This window comes from Arachis hypogaea, unplaced genomic scaffold (genome assembly GCF_003086295.3).
Source record: "Arachis hypogaea cultivar Tifrunner unplaced genomic scaffold, arahy.Tifrunner.gnm2.J5K5 arahy.Tifrunner.gnm2.scaffold_115, whole genome shotgun sequence".
Lineage (NCBI taxonomy): Eukaryota > Viridiplantae > Streptophyta > Magnoliopsida > Fabales > Fabaceae > Arachis > Arachis hypogaea.
Genome location: NW_027255519.1, coordinates 1 through 15,168, shown reverse-complemented (window position 1 = coordinate 15,168; position 15,168 = coordinate 1). Strand labels below are relative to the sequence as shown.

Below are 15,168 nucleotides of genomic sequence, written 5' to 3'. Positions count from 1 at the left end.
AGCTTCATTCTTTACTTGTATTGGAATAGCTGGTTCTTCGTCACTTGAATAATCTAGAATGTGTTCTTCATTTTCTATATTTTCAGAATTTACTAATTCTTCCTCTATTTGAAAACCATGTTCCATAATATTATTTTCTTGAGCCATTTTTAATTGTTTAAAAAGCATTGTAACTTCTTCTAATTTTTCTTCAATATTCATAATTTTAGTGGTGGTTTTACTTTTAAATCTGTTATGTTAATTATGTTTTGAAATTTTTCTTCCTTGGGATTCTCTTTTTCCTTATTTCTTTGAGATTTTATGGATGTTAATATTTCTTCAAGCATATCTACTATAGAATTTAATTGTGGGTTAAAAGTATGATATAGATGTGGGGAATCATTTCCATGGTAACATTTTTTAGAAATTCCGTGTGAAAAATAAGTTTTTTCAGGTTTTTGAAGTCATTCAATAAAACTTATAGTAAAATAAAGATTTTGAGAAAAATCATTTTGTATTGATTTTAAGAATTCGGTGTCATTACAGTTGACATTAGTTAAAATCATTAATTTTTGATCTATTAATTTTGATAACTTAATTATTTCTTCTCTTAAATCTTCTAATTTACTTTTTTCCATTAGGTGACGCTTTTCTTTGTGAAAGGTTACACTTTTAAGTTAAAAGTGTAACCTTAGCCACCACTAGTTACCATAGACATAGCCACCAGAGACTTGGCTTATATAATATAGTTGTTATAATTATATTTGATTATTATAAAATATGATTAATGTTTAAAATATTTAATTAATAAATTAAAACAGTAAAATAATAATTTAAATAATAATATATAATTTAAAATTTAAATTTTAAATTTTATATTTTAAAAAATTAAATATTTTTTAGTAATACAATTGAAATATTATTAAATAATTATTTAAAAATTTGTCTCACATATAATTCATTTTTAATAATATTTATAGTAAAAGAATTCTTTTAATTAATGTATATTATAAAAACAACTAAAGCTAATTTAAAAAAATACCGATAAATAAATAATATTTTTTGAATTAATTTTTAATAAAAAATATTAATTTCATTCAAATTTAAAAATTAATTATTATAATATATATTTAATATGAAATTCTCTCACTATTAAATATTAAAATAAAATTAAATAAAAAATTATTATAGAATTAAATTTATTAATTTAATAAAAACAAATAAATATTATCATAATGTATTACTGAAGAAAATTTCAAATTGTACTTTTCCCCACAAGTAGAACCGTCCCTGACTGCTAACACTAGCAGACGATGTGATCAAGTTCTTGCGTGCTTTTACTAAAAACTAAAAAGGGACGATAGCGACTATAAATAGTGCGACCTTTGTAAGTATTTTCCAAAATACTTCGTTTGCCAAATTTTTTATTTGAGTGAGAATAGTCGCCGGAGCTTGAAAAAAAATTTGAAGGAGCAAAAAATTTTAATAAAAAATTATATAATAATATTTATATTAAAATAAAATTTATAAATATAATTATTTTATTTTAAAATTTATTATAACATGTAAAATTATATATAATTAAAATTAACAAAAAATAATTTTGATCTTTGATTAATAAAAAAATTTGTTTAGGTTAATAAGTCAATTTAATTTTAAATAAAAAATTAATTTAAAAAAATCAGTTTGTACACAAAAAAATTAGTTTTTGCACATAAGTTTTTATTTAAAAAATTAATATTTTATCTAAAAATAGAATTTTTTAAAATTAATTTTTTATTTAAATTATATAAAATTAATTATAATTTATAAATTATTTTTTAATATTTTAAAAAATTAATTTTATTTTTGATAATATTTATCTCTCAAAAATTTTAAGATGACTTATTTTTATTATTATTTTTATTACAAATTAAATAATATAATACAACAAAACAAAGTCTTAAATTTTTAATAAAATAAAAATATCAAAATTTATTAATGTAAACAATGTTATACTATAATAGCATTAAATTTATAAAATTGATTTAAAAATAAAATAATAACTTTTTATTAATAACTGATATTACTATCATTTATATTATAATTTTTATTATTTTAATAATAAAAAATACATAAAACTATATGAAAAATTAAATATAATTTAGTGTTAATTTTATAATAATATTTAATTTATAAAATTAATTTAAAAATATGTTATTTGTTATTGATTTAAAAATATGTCATTTATTATATTAAATAGAGAAAATAAAAAATTTAAAAAAATAATAAAAATAGACATAAAACTCAAATACATAAATTAAAAGTATATTAATTTAATTAAATAAACTAATTTTATTTTTTTAAAATAAAATTATTAATAAATTTACAAAAATTTTGGAGGGTCATGACTCCTTTTACTTACACAAAGTTCCACCGCTGAGTGAGAGGGAGAGTAGAGCAGCCAAAGACATATGAAAGAGAGGAGAAGAAGAGTAATAAAAAAAATGTCGCATAATAATAATATTAAATTATTAATAGACTAAATAACGACATGGACATATACATTGTGGATTATCTAAGTAAGCATGTTGCCAGGTTGATAATTTATAATTTTTTTATTTTCTTAATTATGAAAATTAATTTTTTATATTTATTTTTGTTTAAGTTAGTATAAATATAAACTTGCATTGTTTATGGATGTTAGTATTAATTTTTAGCGGTCAAGATGATTAAGATTTAAATTTAACATGTATTTATTTAGATTAAGGGATAAGTTTGTTTAAATTAGTATAGATATACACTTAATGTATGTTAGCTTTAATTTTTAGTTGTAAAAGATGATACCGATTTAAATTTAAAATTTATTTATTTAAATTAGTGGAATGAAAAATAAATTAATAAAATTTATTTAGTATACATTTATTTAGTTTTTTTAATTTATTTTCTTAAAATTAGACTTATTAATTTTATTACGAGTGTGTATATGTTATATTATTATCAAGGAAAGCGGAATTTATATACTGTTTTCTCGGACAACAACAGCAAAATTTGAAAGAGAATTATGTGCTATTTTTATTGTTAGCACCAACGCAAACATTATAAATTCCGTTTTTATTTTTTGTGTCAGCAAACTTATAACTAATATTTAAAACAGTAAAATTATATAATCGATTATTTGAGTAAATAATTAATTTATTTTATTTAGATAAAAATTTATAAAATAATCATATTTTATCTTCTCAAATAAAAAATTAAAAAGATTTAATTCCTACAAAACAACTAACAAATTAAGTGATTAATATTTTTTTAAATTTATATTGCATTGAGATAATATTTAGTTAATTTTTATTTTTTATTAAAATATTAGTCTTTAGTATTTTTTTAAAAATACTACTAATAGAACTTGTTGCTGATTATTGGATAAATAAATTGTCAAATAATCAATGAATATTTCATATTATTCTAACGACTATATTCTAATAAAGTTTATAGCTTTCTATTTTTTTTAAACAAATACTCGTACAAAATAATACTATATACCTAAATCTTTTTATTTATTAAATTTAATTAAATTAATTTAATATAATAAAAATTAATTATGATTAATATTATTTCAAAACTTAGTATTTAATTTAGTTAAATTTAGTTCATAAAAAAAATTTAAATACATAATATTACTCCTACATAAATATAGGAAATAGTAATGCTTTTAGAAGACACAAATTTTGATATACATCAGGTTGATATTCATTCTGTCAAATTTTGGTATAATTTTTATTCATTACTTAAATATTATTTTCACCATTAAATCAAATATTAAAAAATAATAATCGCCTTATTTATCAAGTTCATTAAATCAAATATTAATAAAAATATTTTTTTATAAAATATACAAATAGACTAAAAAATTTAGATATAAAATAATATAAATAATATGTCTTAATATAGTAATTTTTAATATTTTTAAAATTGTAAAAAATATACAAATTAGACCGTTTAAAAAATATACAAATTGGACCGTTTAATTTGTGTTTAAAAAATTAAAAAATTTGGAATATACAAATCGGACCGTCTAATTTCTATACCTCAATTTTTAAAATTTTTTTAACACAAATTAGACGGTCCAATTTTTGTACTTATATCAATCAAATTAGACAGTCTAAATTTCTGTACTTTTAATAATATTAAACTACTCTTCTATACTAGCCCATGACAACAATAAAGAAGTCTTGTGGTCCACAAATTCGGCCCAACAGAATACATAAATTCAGTTCTAATTTTAGTTTTTATTATTTTATCTTATATTATCTTTATGTTATCTTCTCTTTTTATCTTATCTTTACTTTTATCCTTCATAGGACAATACTTTATATATATTTAGTTTTACCTTCATAGTTTACAACACTACACTTCAATTCAATTCAAATTTATCAACAATCAATAAAAGTTTGCATCTTTTCTTTTCCTATTTTTTCACAATTTTATCAAACAAATCAGACGATTCAATTTCTACTTTTTTAATTATACGGTTCTATATTTAAAAATGACACTCCAATAATTTACATTTTAAAAAAATTTCATTACCATTTCAATATCAAAAACAAAAAAATGTATACAAATACAAACAACACATTCTATTAAAATAAATAAATAAAAAATAAATCATTCAAATATATATTGGTACAAAGCTAATTATCGGCATGGGGTATCTGAAGAGATTGCATGACTATATTTGCTCAAGGGATGAAGTCTATCATGGGATAAGAGTGTGGTGTTGTTGAATTTTGTGCCCTCATTGAGAAGTGTGATAGGTTACGCCATTGATGATGTGGGTGACATTTGTCTTGTAGAACTAAAAGCCAAGGTTCTGAAACCGGTTCGAACCGGACGGTCGAACCGGTCGAACCGCGAACCGCTATCAATTACGGTTCGGACAGAAGGCAAAACCGGCAAATTTGAAAACCGTCGTTGGATCGTTGAACCGGCCGGGAACCGGTCGGTCGTACCGAACCGTGACCCGACCGGTTTTTTAATCTTACCAAAAACGCTGCGTTTCGCCGTGCAGGATGGCAACCCTAAGTTCCCTAACCCCCTTCCTTCTAGTCTCCAGCCTCCACAACGCGAAGCAGCAGTCCAGAGTCCAGATTCTCTCAACCTCATCGAAGCCGCTGGCGCATGTCCGTCCAGCCACCGCCACCGTCCCAACTTCGAGCTTCGAAGGCAACGGCGCAACGTTCGTCCAGCCACCGCCGTTTGAGCTTCGAAAATCGAAGCCACCGTCGCCGGTCTCACCTCTTGCCTCCGTCGTGCAGTCACTTCCCGCCGATGGCAGCTCTATTCCACACGACCACGTCGGCCACCTTCCCCGAATCAAGAATCATTCGTGCATCGTGCACCCCCATTAGCCCCTTCTGAAGAAAATCAAAGAGAACCCTAGCCCTAGGATCCTTGCCGCCGCCGTCCCCAGGTTCTCGGCGCCTCCACTTCTTCTTCTTCTCGCTGTTCGGAACCCAGGTAGCTTGGTTCGTCATCCCCATCTTCCCTGTCTTCTCTGTTCGTGGCTTGGAGCAGCTCGCCGTTGGGTCGCCGCTTGCTGTCGCCTTGCCTATTGTCGTCGTCTCGTCGGTTTCCATCCGTGTCTCCGTCGAAGGTTAGTGATGGATCTGTTTAATTTTGCTTCTGGTCACCGATGGCTCTGTTAGTCTGTTTAATTTTGCTTCGCATTCGCTCCTTCCTTTTAATTTTGCCATTGCCATGGTTAGTGGTTACTGATGAGTGGTGAGTGATGGGTCTGTTTAATTTTGCTTCTGGTTACTGATGGGTCTGTTTAATTTTGCTTCGATCGGCTCCTTCCTTTTAATTTTGTTCTGTTTACTGATGAGTGATGGCTCTGTTTAATTTCTGAATGCTTGGTTCTTCTTGTTCTTTTTAATTTCTGGAATTTTTGTTCAAATTTTTGTGTAATGTTTTATAATGTTGCTGCTTTGTAATTATTGGTTGCTGGGTGCAGGTTTAGAGTCATCACTGTTTTGGAATGTTTATGTACTAATGTTTATTGCTATTTTGTCATTGTTGGTTGCTGGTTGCTAGTTGGAGGTTTAGTGTGATTATTGGTTAATATTTTGTAATGTTTGTTGCTGAATGCTGATTGTTGAGTTCAGATATGGTCTTGTTGCTGAATGCTGTTTGTGCTGAATGCTAAATGTTTGTTGCTGAATGCTGTTACTATTTTTAATTTCGTGAATAATTTATTAATTTTATTGTTCTTAACTTCTGTTCTTGTTAAAAAAATTTGCAACTGGTGATCTTTTGATTTATTGTATGTCTCATGTTTTTAATTTCACTTTGCTTCTAGGCTTTGAAATCAGGTTATGATAACTGTGATGCAATTATTTAGTTGGATAACTGATGTAATTATTGAGTTCTAAGAGATTGAGTTTTTCTATTCTATTATTAGTAAGACATGGATAGCTTAGTATTTTCTATTTCTTTCCCTTCTGAAGTTCATTGTTTCAAAGGTTCAGTATTGGCTTCAACTTTCAAATAGGAATTGGGAGCTGGTGAAGATAATAACATCTTCTGGAACTGAGTCTGTTGTTTCACTGCCTGATAGAAAAGTAAGATATGATCTAGAATTACCACAGTACACAGTGATGTTTGTTCTATCTAGCTGGACTCACTGAGACAACTGAAAAATATTCTTTTAATTTAACCTTGTTAATCATATCTTGTAAAATTCAGACAAAAGCAGGGCCTATTTTGGTTGCCATAAATCCCTTCAAGAAAGTTTCTTTGTATGGTAATGATTATATTGAAGCCTACAAGCGTAAGAATTAAAAGGGCCTGTTTTGTTTTACTTTTTGACTTAGCTACATTAAGGCAATATTCTCTGTCTTTAACTTGTGCACTGCAATTCAATTCAACTATTTTTAATGAAAGTATAATTATGTTAATTGCCAATATATTTGCTGTAAGTATTTGAGTATTTTGATGATTAATTACATTTAGTTGGTGATATGTTATATAGGGTTTTAAATTTGAAAGATACCTTAGGATGTTTATTTATAATTTATTTATTATTTTATTAAGGAACGGTTTTTTCGGTTGAACCACGGTTAGACCGGTTGGACCAGTAAACTAGTGAACCAGTGACTAAAACGATTCGATGACCGGTTCGGTTTTCAGAACCTTGATTGAGATAATTCATTTCCTATTTTGTATCGGTTTGTATGATGACTCTGATTGTTTTCGTAACATTACCTATCCAACTTGCTCCCGTTTCTCTATTGGCTCTATAAATTCTAACTAGCCCTTCCCCTCAAGACACATTCCATATTTTCATACAAGAACCAATACTATTACTATAGGCACGTAGAAGGGGAAACAAAGGTTAATAAAACAAAAAAAAAGGAAAGGGATGGATACTGGAACCTATGGATATCCCAAACAAGGAGTGAAAAAGATTGATCCGTCCTATGATGTTCCAGAAGGAGTGGACATTCGGGGAAGATATGATGAGGAGTTTGCAAAAATCCTCACAAAGGATGCTCTGAAGTTTGTTGCTGAGTTGCAACGTGAGTTCAGGAGCCATATAAGGTATGCTCTGGAGTGCAGAAAAGAGGCAAAGAGGAGGTACAATGAAGGGGCTCTGCCGGGGTTCGATCCGGCGACGAGGTACATAAGGGAAGGGGAGTGGGTGTGTGCACCGGTTCCACCGGCTGTGGCTGATAGGAAGGTAGAGATCACAGGACCTGTGGAGAGGAAGATGGTTATCAATGCTCTCAACTCTGGAGCTAAAGTCTTTATGGTTAGTACTAATTACCAACACATCTTTATGCGCATTTGCAGTGTTTTACGATGGGGTATCCATTTTACATGGAATAAAATGTGTCGACTCATTCATTATTTACTATTGGATTGGATTTCAGTAGAGTCTATATTCTATTCATTGAAAGATAATGGATAAGTCAACAATATTGTATATCTAAAATGAATGAATTAGTGAAGAAATTAATTAAATGATAAAATGAGAGATAAATCAATAATCATCATTGAATTTGTAATTCTTATCATGTAAACTCTATTATCTTAATTTAAAACTGATTAATATTTCACTTTATTATTTTATTAATTCTCTCCCTTTGAGGAGTTTGATCCAAAATCAATATATCAAACATTTATTTAGTACTTCCTTTTAAAAAAAAAAAAAAACACTATACTATACGTAAATTGTATAATCGTCACTCCACGCATGCTCTTACAAAAAAGAATTTTTTTTTACCAGTACACTTGATTTTTAGATATTTTAGGAGTTATGAAGATGGGCCAGGATAATGATTAAGAGGAGATATTCCTATCTTATAAGAGATGTGAAGTGATAAAAACTAACAACTTTTGTGATTTGTAATTATCAATTAATCATTATTAGTATTTTTAATAGTGTGAAAATTTATATAATAATATAAAATTATTTATTTATTTTTTATTAAATAATGATTAAATTTTAATAAATGTGCTCGTCCCTAGACTTTCTCATAAGAGATTGTGTTTATGTTGGGGTGATGTTCAAATAACATTTCAGATTTGGAACCAAAACAATGAAAAGTTGCTGTTTGTTAAAATTTCGATTTGTAGGCTGATTTTGAAGATGCACTCTCACCAAGCTGGGAGAATCTTATGAGGGGTCAAGTGAACTTGAAGGATGCAGTGGCTGGGACTGTAACCTTCAACGACAAAGCCAGGAACAAGGTTTACAAGCTCAACGATCAGACAGCTAAGCTTTTTGTCAGACCAAGAGGTTGGCACCTACCCGAGGCCCATATTTTCATTGATGGTGAACCAGCAACCGGTTGCCTTGTTGATTTCGGCCTCTACTTCTACCACAATCATGCACCGTTCCGCCAGACTCAGGGTGCAGGCTTTGGCCCTTTCTTCTATCTTCCAAAAATGGAGCACTCAAGGTAAAGAACAAAGCTAGCTCTAGCTGAAAGCTAGAGATTTTATGTTTAGGAGTTTATATAGAATACAATCAAACAAGTAATTTGTGATTGACAGGGAAGCTAAGATATGGAATAATGTGTTTGAGAGGGCAGAGAAGATGGCAGGCATAGAAAGGGGAAGCATACGGGCCACTGTTCTGATTGAAACACTTCCTGCTGTGTTTCAAATGAACGAAATTCTGTATGAGCTGAGGGACCACTCCGTTGGTCTCAACTGTGGCCGTTGGGATTACATTTTCAGTTATGTCAAGACCTTCCAAGCTCACCCGGATCGGCTGCTCCCGGACAGGGTTCTTGTTGGCATGACTCAGCACTTCATGAAGAGCTACTCTGACCTTCTCATCCGGACGTGTCATAGGCGTGGCGTGCATGCTATGGGAGGCATGGTATGTATATGTGATAAATTTGGGAGAAAATGGTAATGTCACTCTTTTTCTATAATGTCACTCCATACATACTTTTGCATTGTATGTTTGCATGTTTGCATGAATTTGTAGAAAAAATGAAGGAATAAAAATAGAAATGACAATATCCATTCTCTGAATTTGGTTCACTACAAGAATAAGTTCTCCAATGTCAAAATTGCATATGGCTTTAACAAACATGTTTTCATTGCTTGGACAGGAAAATAAGATGATGGCATTGAAATCAAAGTATAACATGTTAAGTTCACATGAAATTTTGAAGCTGACCAGAGTCTACTACTATGCAGCATTCTTAATTTCTAGTGGTAGTTCTAACTTTTAAGTGAAGGGTATATGGACTATATAATTTAGATGCTAACTGACTAGTATCAAATTGAACATTAAGGATAACAATCACAAGGCTAGATTGAAAATTTAGCTGAAACTGTTTAAACCAAATTGAGGCAAGCCATACATGAAGGTGGTTTTTTGTTGAAAATGTTTCTTAAGTTTATATTCTTTACCAGGCAGCTCAAATTCCAATTAGAGATGATCCAGCTGCTAATGAGGCAGCACTGGAACTGGTAAGGAAGGACAAACTAAGAGAAGTAAAGGCAGGGCACGACGGAACATGGGCAGCACACCCCGGTCTGATACCAGCCTGCGTGGAGGTTTTTAACAACAACATGGGCAATGCTCCTAATCAGATCAAGGACGCGAAGCGCGATGATGCTGCAAGCATAACTGAAGAAGACCTCTTGCAAATACCTAGAGGTGTACGTACAATGGATGGTCTCCGCTTGAATACACGTGTCGGTATTCAGTATGTGGCGGCATGGCTCACTGGATCTGGTTCAGTTCCTCTTTACAACCTCATGGAAGATGCTGCCACTGCTGAGATTAGCAGGGTGCAGAACTGGCAGTGGATCAAGTATGGAGTGGAGTTGGATGGGGATGGACTCGGAGTAAGAGTGAGCAAGGAGCTCTTCAGCCGAGTGGTTGAGGAAGAGATGGCTAGGATTGAAAGTGAGGTGGGAAAAGATAAATTCAAGAAGGGAATGTATAAGGAGGCTTGCAAGATCTTCAAAAGGCAGTGCACTGCTCCAACACTGGATGATTTTCTGACCCTGGATGCCTACAATTACATAGTCATACAACACCCCAAGGGACCAGCAAAGCTTTGAATTTTGAAATGCTTCATTATGTCTAATAGTTTGCTGTTAGTTTGGATGGTGTCTTATACTCTTATGTAAGACGTTAATTCAGTCTTTATATTTTCATTATATTTATGTACACAAGAAACCGGCTCCACCTAGTGCATTGCACGGGTTGAAAATTTCGGTTCTTCTCAATGTTTTTGGATTGTCACTTTTTAAGTTAATAAAAAGTACTTTTGTTGTTTAATTCTTAACTAAATGTAACAGATTTGTTTACTCTATCACTACTCAATTCATAAGTATTTTTTCCTAACTCTTCATAGTTGCATAAGTATCGTTACTTTTCAAAACATTAATTTTGATGAGCACGTCTTAGAATTGGCTATAGAAATCCTGTCTCATAGAACATTGTATCTTGTTCAACTTCATAAATTATGCAACAACAAATACAACTTAAAAATATAAACAACACAATTAAGAAGATAAACATAAATAAGAACAAAAACCAATATAATTTATGTATATAAAAAGAATTCTTTCATCGCATTAAAATTTAAGGAAGGGAGCAATTGAAAATGAACCGTATAAGATTTTATAGGGTTTTTCACGTATTACAACAAAAATATATTATTATTCAAATGCATAAAATTAAATCTTCTAACATTGAGATAAATAAGAGTCAAAATTGAGAAAAATCATCAGTAATCAAAAGAGTAAAAATTGCTTTAGTTTTATACTTGAACCTAAACAAATAATATCAAGTTTAAAAAAAATTTCATACACATACGCAAGTCGCAAATTTATTGACCTAAGATCTCAAATGCAAGTAATTATCCTAACACAATAAGAACAGAGTTATTATTATAAAATATATAGTTAAACGTATTCTACAGCAAATCAACTATTCATAAGTAAACTGTTCGAATTGAATCACAAGAGCCTGAAAAATATGATAAGTGAACGAAGTTATTAATCCACTCGAAAACAACTTATTAACTAATAATTTGATTATGCGTATAATGTTAATACAACTCCTTGTGTTTTAAAATAATAAAATTATATTGTTACGTAGATTCAAACAAATATCTATAAATTAATGTTATTCTAATATACGTTAATAATACATGGTGTCCTAAATTTTTTTTCTTGTTAAAAATTTTTATTTATAATTGTGCCATTAATATCACAATTGTGTATTTAGAGAATTGCGTATTTGACTCTCAAATTGACACTCAAATTGACACGAGAGAGAGCTAATAAGATCTAAATATTTTTTAAATTACTTTATCCAATAAAAAACAATCAATCGAATAGAAAATCATGACTGATTTTGTGGTATACACATATCCTTGTCAACACTTTAAGTATATGCCTTAGTAGGAACACTATCAAAAGAAGATAAACACATGCACCAAAAGAGGAAATTATTAATAATATGATACAACTGATAAGTGTCTTAAAATTAATCCAAAACACAAACATATAGAACAGGTAACATTTCAGAAAACTCACTAACACATAGAAATGATTAGTTTGGTGTCACAATACCAATGCTAAAATGATCAAAGATTAGTGCACATTTCCATTTAATTCCTAACAACAGTTCTTTATAACCTCATGGGTAACTGTTTATAACCTCATGGGTAATACTCATGTTAAACTAAGGTAACAATGAGTATTTATAATCCGAAAAGTAAAAAATAATTTAATAAAGGAACAACTGCCAGCCAGAACATTTATTGCACTGAGAGTTAATATTTTGAAACCCTTTGAAAATATGAGTGAACTCTATGTCTACCTAAGTCCTCAACAGAGGCCCCTGCTGCTACTCGTATAATATCTTCAATAAGTGCAAAGTTCTCTAATATATCAACATGAGCACCACTCTGGGTTCCCCTTCCTTCGAGAAGATTAGCCGGAGCAGCGTCTTCATACTCCCTTACGAACGTTTAGATGCTTGAAGGATTAAAGCGGGTTTTTTCCCGCCAGCCTCTTGCACAAATGAAACCAGCGCTTAAAACAGGAACGGTTTCATCCCAATTGGCATTATAAACTCCATCCTTTAAAAAAGAGTCCTCATCTCCACCAATTGCTGATGTGTCGATCTGAAACGGAATGTAGCATTCCGATTGGAAGGTTGACTTATAAACATAGACTCTTTACGTTGGAATCCCGACCCCATACATAGAGTAAATCTCCATATTTGGAGCATGTGGTAATCTGCAGCAGCAGGACAAAAATATAACACAAACCATAAAGAGAAGTAGTATGAATAAATTACGGATTTTAAAAGACAGCAGGATACGACATTATAGAAGATAGCAAAAGCAGGAATCTATCAATGCCCCAAACCAAGGTAATAAAATGATTAATTACGTAGTAGCTATGTCCCAACAATAGTCAAATTCTAGATTGGCAGTCTTCTTGTGTGCAACTTCTACAAAATGTTTACTAAAGCAATTAAGTATAGGATCTCACCTTGTTTCTAAGGGGTTAGACCAATATTTGTAATGCTTGTATTTTGGGTCATCCAAATTATCAGCAATCCCACGAGACAGTTTTCTAATAATAATATTTATTTAACTCATTTTGTGCACTGTAATAAACTTCATTATTTCTAAATTTATTCCAGAACTTATAGTTATATACTTTAAATACTCAAACTAATTTTAGACATTATACTTATATTATTGCTGTAGCTTTTTCCAACAACAAATTGAAGAAAAGAAAGACCCAATAGAGCAAGGGTCCCAATAAATGAATACATCATAAGAAAACTTAAATAAATCTAATGCCTACTAACCTGTCGAAGCTATTGGATCACCTCACAATTGCCATAATGAAAGCAAAAAGACATCTCCATGACCACAAATCTAGCTTTTCAATTTGACCCATATTCCAATCAGCAATCACTCCCACAAATCATCTCCCTCCCTAAATCCTACCCTAAATCAAGTGTGTATGAGTATTAATAGCTCAATAGTTCAGTGTACATTATAGAAAATTGAGTATTAAAATCAACGGAAAATTACAAAACTCAGATTTAAAACACGCAAACCCCAATGGAAAATCAGGAACACAATTGCAAACTCTAATAAAATCACTGCATACTGAAAACGAAGAACCTAACAGAAAATCGAAAAAGAATCTCTCTTCACGAAGACAGAGTTCAAAAAAAGAATCAAAATTATTCAAAGCTACTATGAATTACATATTAGAAAACCAAATCCAATCTGATGCCTACAATTTCTAGGATATTCAGAGAGCATTTGAAGTGTTTGTATATGGATTGTATATAGATCTTATTATGTGTCTCACTTTCATTTGTGTTTTTTTTCACATGCTTCTGTTCCAATTGCTGCTAGAACCAAAAAATTAGCCAGGTTTTAACTAACAAACCTAAAAGAAGTATGCATCTATGTAAAACACAGGTATATTTCTTTAATCTCCAAATAAAAATTAATCAATTAGGAAGTGAAGTAAATAAAGAGTTATCTTTATCTAACCAAAGTAATTAAGTACCTAAAATTAGCTAATTACCATACAATCAAATTAAATATCAATGAAACCCGTTAAACCTTAAAACCCAATGATAGAACAGCACAAGCAATACTAATGAATTAAGTGTTTTGCATCATCCTAATTAAGGCACTTGTTTCCTTTTTACTCTAGGAAGATCAGATACAGATAAAAAATGACAAAAATATGGCCTCATAAAAAGGGATAGTTAAGAATGAAGGCGAAATATATCAAACTTACACTGGGGGCAACAACAGGAAGGCAGAAATTATGCTTCCTGAGCAAGAGAAAAGAAAGTAATTAAGATCAATCATGATATAGTAGATACAATTGAAGTAATTAATTTATAAGAGTACTCCGTACAGAATGGAAGGTAGAAAAAATATTAGAAGTCAAGGCTCTCTGAAACACAAAATAGAGAAAACCCATCATAAAAAAGGGAAGGAATAGCAACTTGCAACAATCCAGGACGAAATCAAGACACAATTTTTCGCACTTCAACTAGGGAAAGCAAAAACAGATCGAAATAACACAATTCTTTAGGGTTTAAAGAATTTTCCACTGTTTTAACACAATAGTTTTTCGAAATTGAAATCATAAAAAGGAATAATACAACAGTTAGAAATATAAGAGATAAATAGCTCCAATCTGAAGCAAATGGTGAAAAAAAAGACAGAACAACAACACTTATTAATTATAGTGTTCAACACCCAAGTAAACAGAAGGAAAAAAAGATTCAGACAAGGAAAAAAAAATAAATAAAAGAGAGAAACAAAATATGTATTTAGAAGTAAATAATCAAGAAGATAAAATACCATAAAATAAGAAAACCAGAAAAAAAATATATATTGCCACTCAGGTTATATCACTATGGACATAATGACAAATTACTTTTTTATTATGTCTTTGCATGAATTTATAACAAAAATAAATTATATTAATCAATATGGCAACAAAATGCTTGAGGAAAAAGCAAGATGTTGATGAATCTTGATAATCTTGTGTTTTGACCACAATGTATAAGACAACAAAAAAAAGTAGGATGTGATCTTTCAAATATAGAAGGGTACCTGATCAGCAGAGAAAATGGCCCAAGCTAAGGGGCTTGTTGAAGAAAACACTTCCCCT

General features: G+C 30.2%; 1 protein-coding gene and 1 long non-coding RNA gene across 16 annotated transcripts; one reads left to right on the top strand and one right to left on the bottom strand.

Moving 5' to 3' along the window:
* The first annotated feature begins 4,723 nt into the window (after nt 1–4,723).
* LOC114927283 (malate synthase, glyoxysomal) lies at nt 4,724–10,768 on the top strand. 12 transcript variants are annotated; one of them, XM_072231888.1, is made up of 6 exons: nt 4,724–5,611; nt 6,465–6,578; nt 7,449–7,768; nt 8,596–8,921; nt 9,016–9,346; nt 9,892–10,768. In XM_072231888.1, exons 3-6 carry the CDS (start codon nt 7,727–7,729, stop codon nt 10,546–10,548), a joined length of 1,356 nt encoding a protein of 451 aa, XP_072087989.1. In that variant the 5' UTR covers nt 4,724–5,611; nt 6,465–6,578; nt 7,449–7,726; the 3' UTR covers nt 10,549–10,768. The 12 variants fall into 12 exon arrangements, with proteins under 12 accessions (XP_072087989.1, XP_072087991.1, XP_072087988.1 ...); XM_072231887.1 differs by having other exon boundaries at nt 5,030–5,611; nt 6,480–6,578; XM_029296899.2 differs by having other exon boundaries at nt 5,030–5,611; nt 6,480–6,578; nt 7,329–7,768.
* Nucleotides 10,769–12,080: 1,312 nt separating this feature from the next.
* On the bottom strand, nt 12,081–15,167 carry LOC114927282 (uncharacterized). Of its 4 annotated transcripts, XR_011879425.1 has the most exons (4): nt 15,111–15,167; nt 14,281–14,317; nt 13,325–13,467; nt 12,081–12,741 (listed from the first exon to the last, which is right to left on the bottom strand). It is a non-coding gene; the product is annotated as an uncharacterized lncRNA (long non-coding RNA). The 4 variants fall into 4 exon arrangements; XR_003817625.2 differs by lacking the exon at nt 15,111–15,167 and having other exon boundaries at nt 14,281–15,074; XR_003817626.2 differs by lacking the exon at nt 15,111–15,167 and having other exon boundaries at nt 13,325–13,462; nt 14,281–15,074.
* Between the last annotated feature and the right edge of the window lies 1 nt (nt 15,168).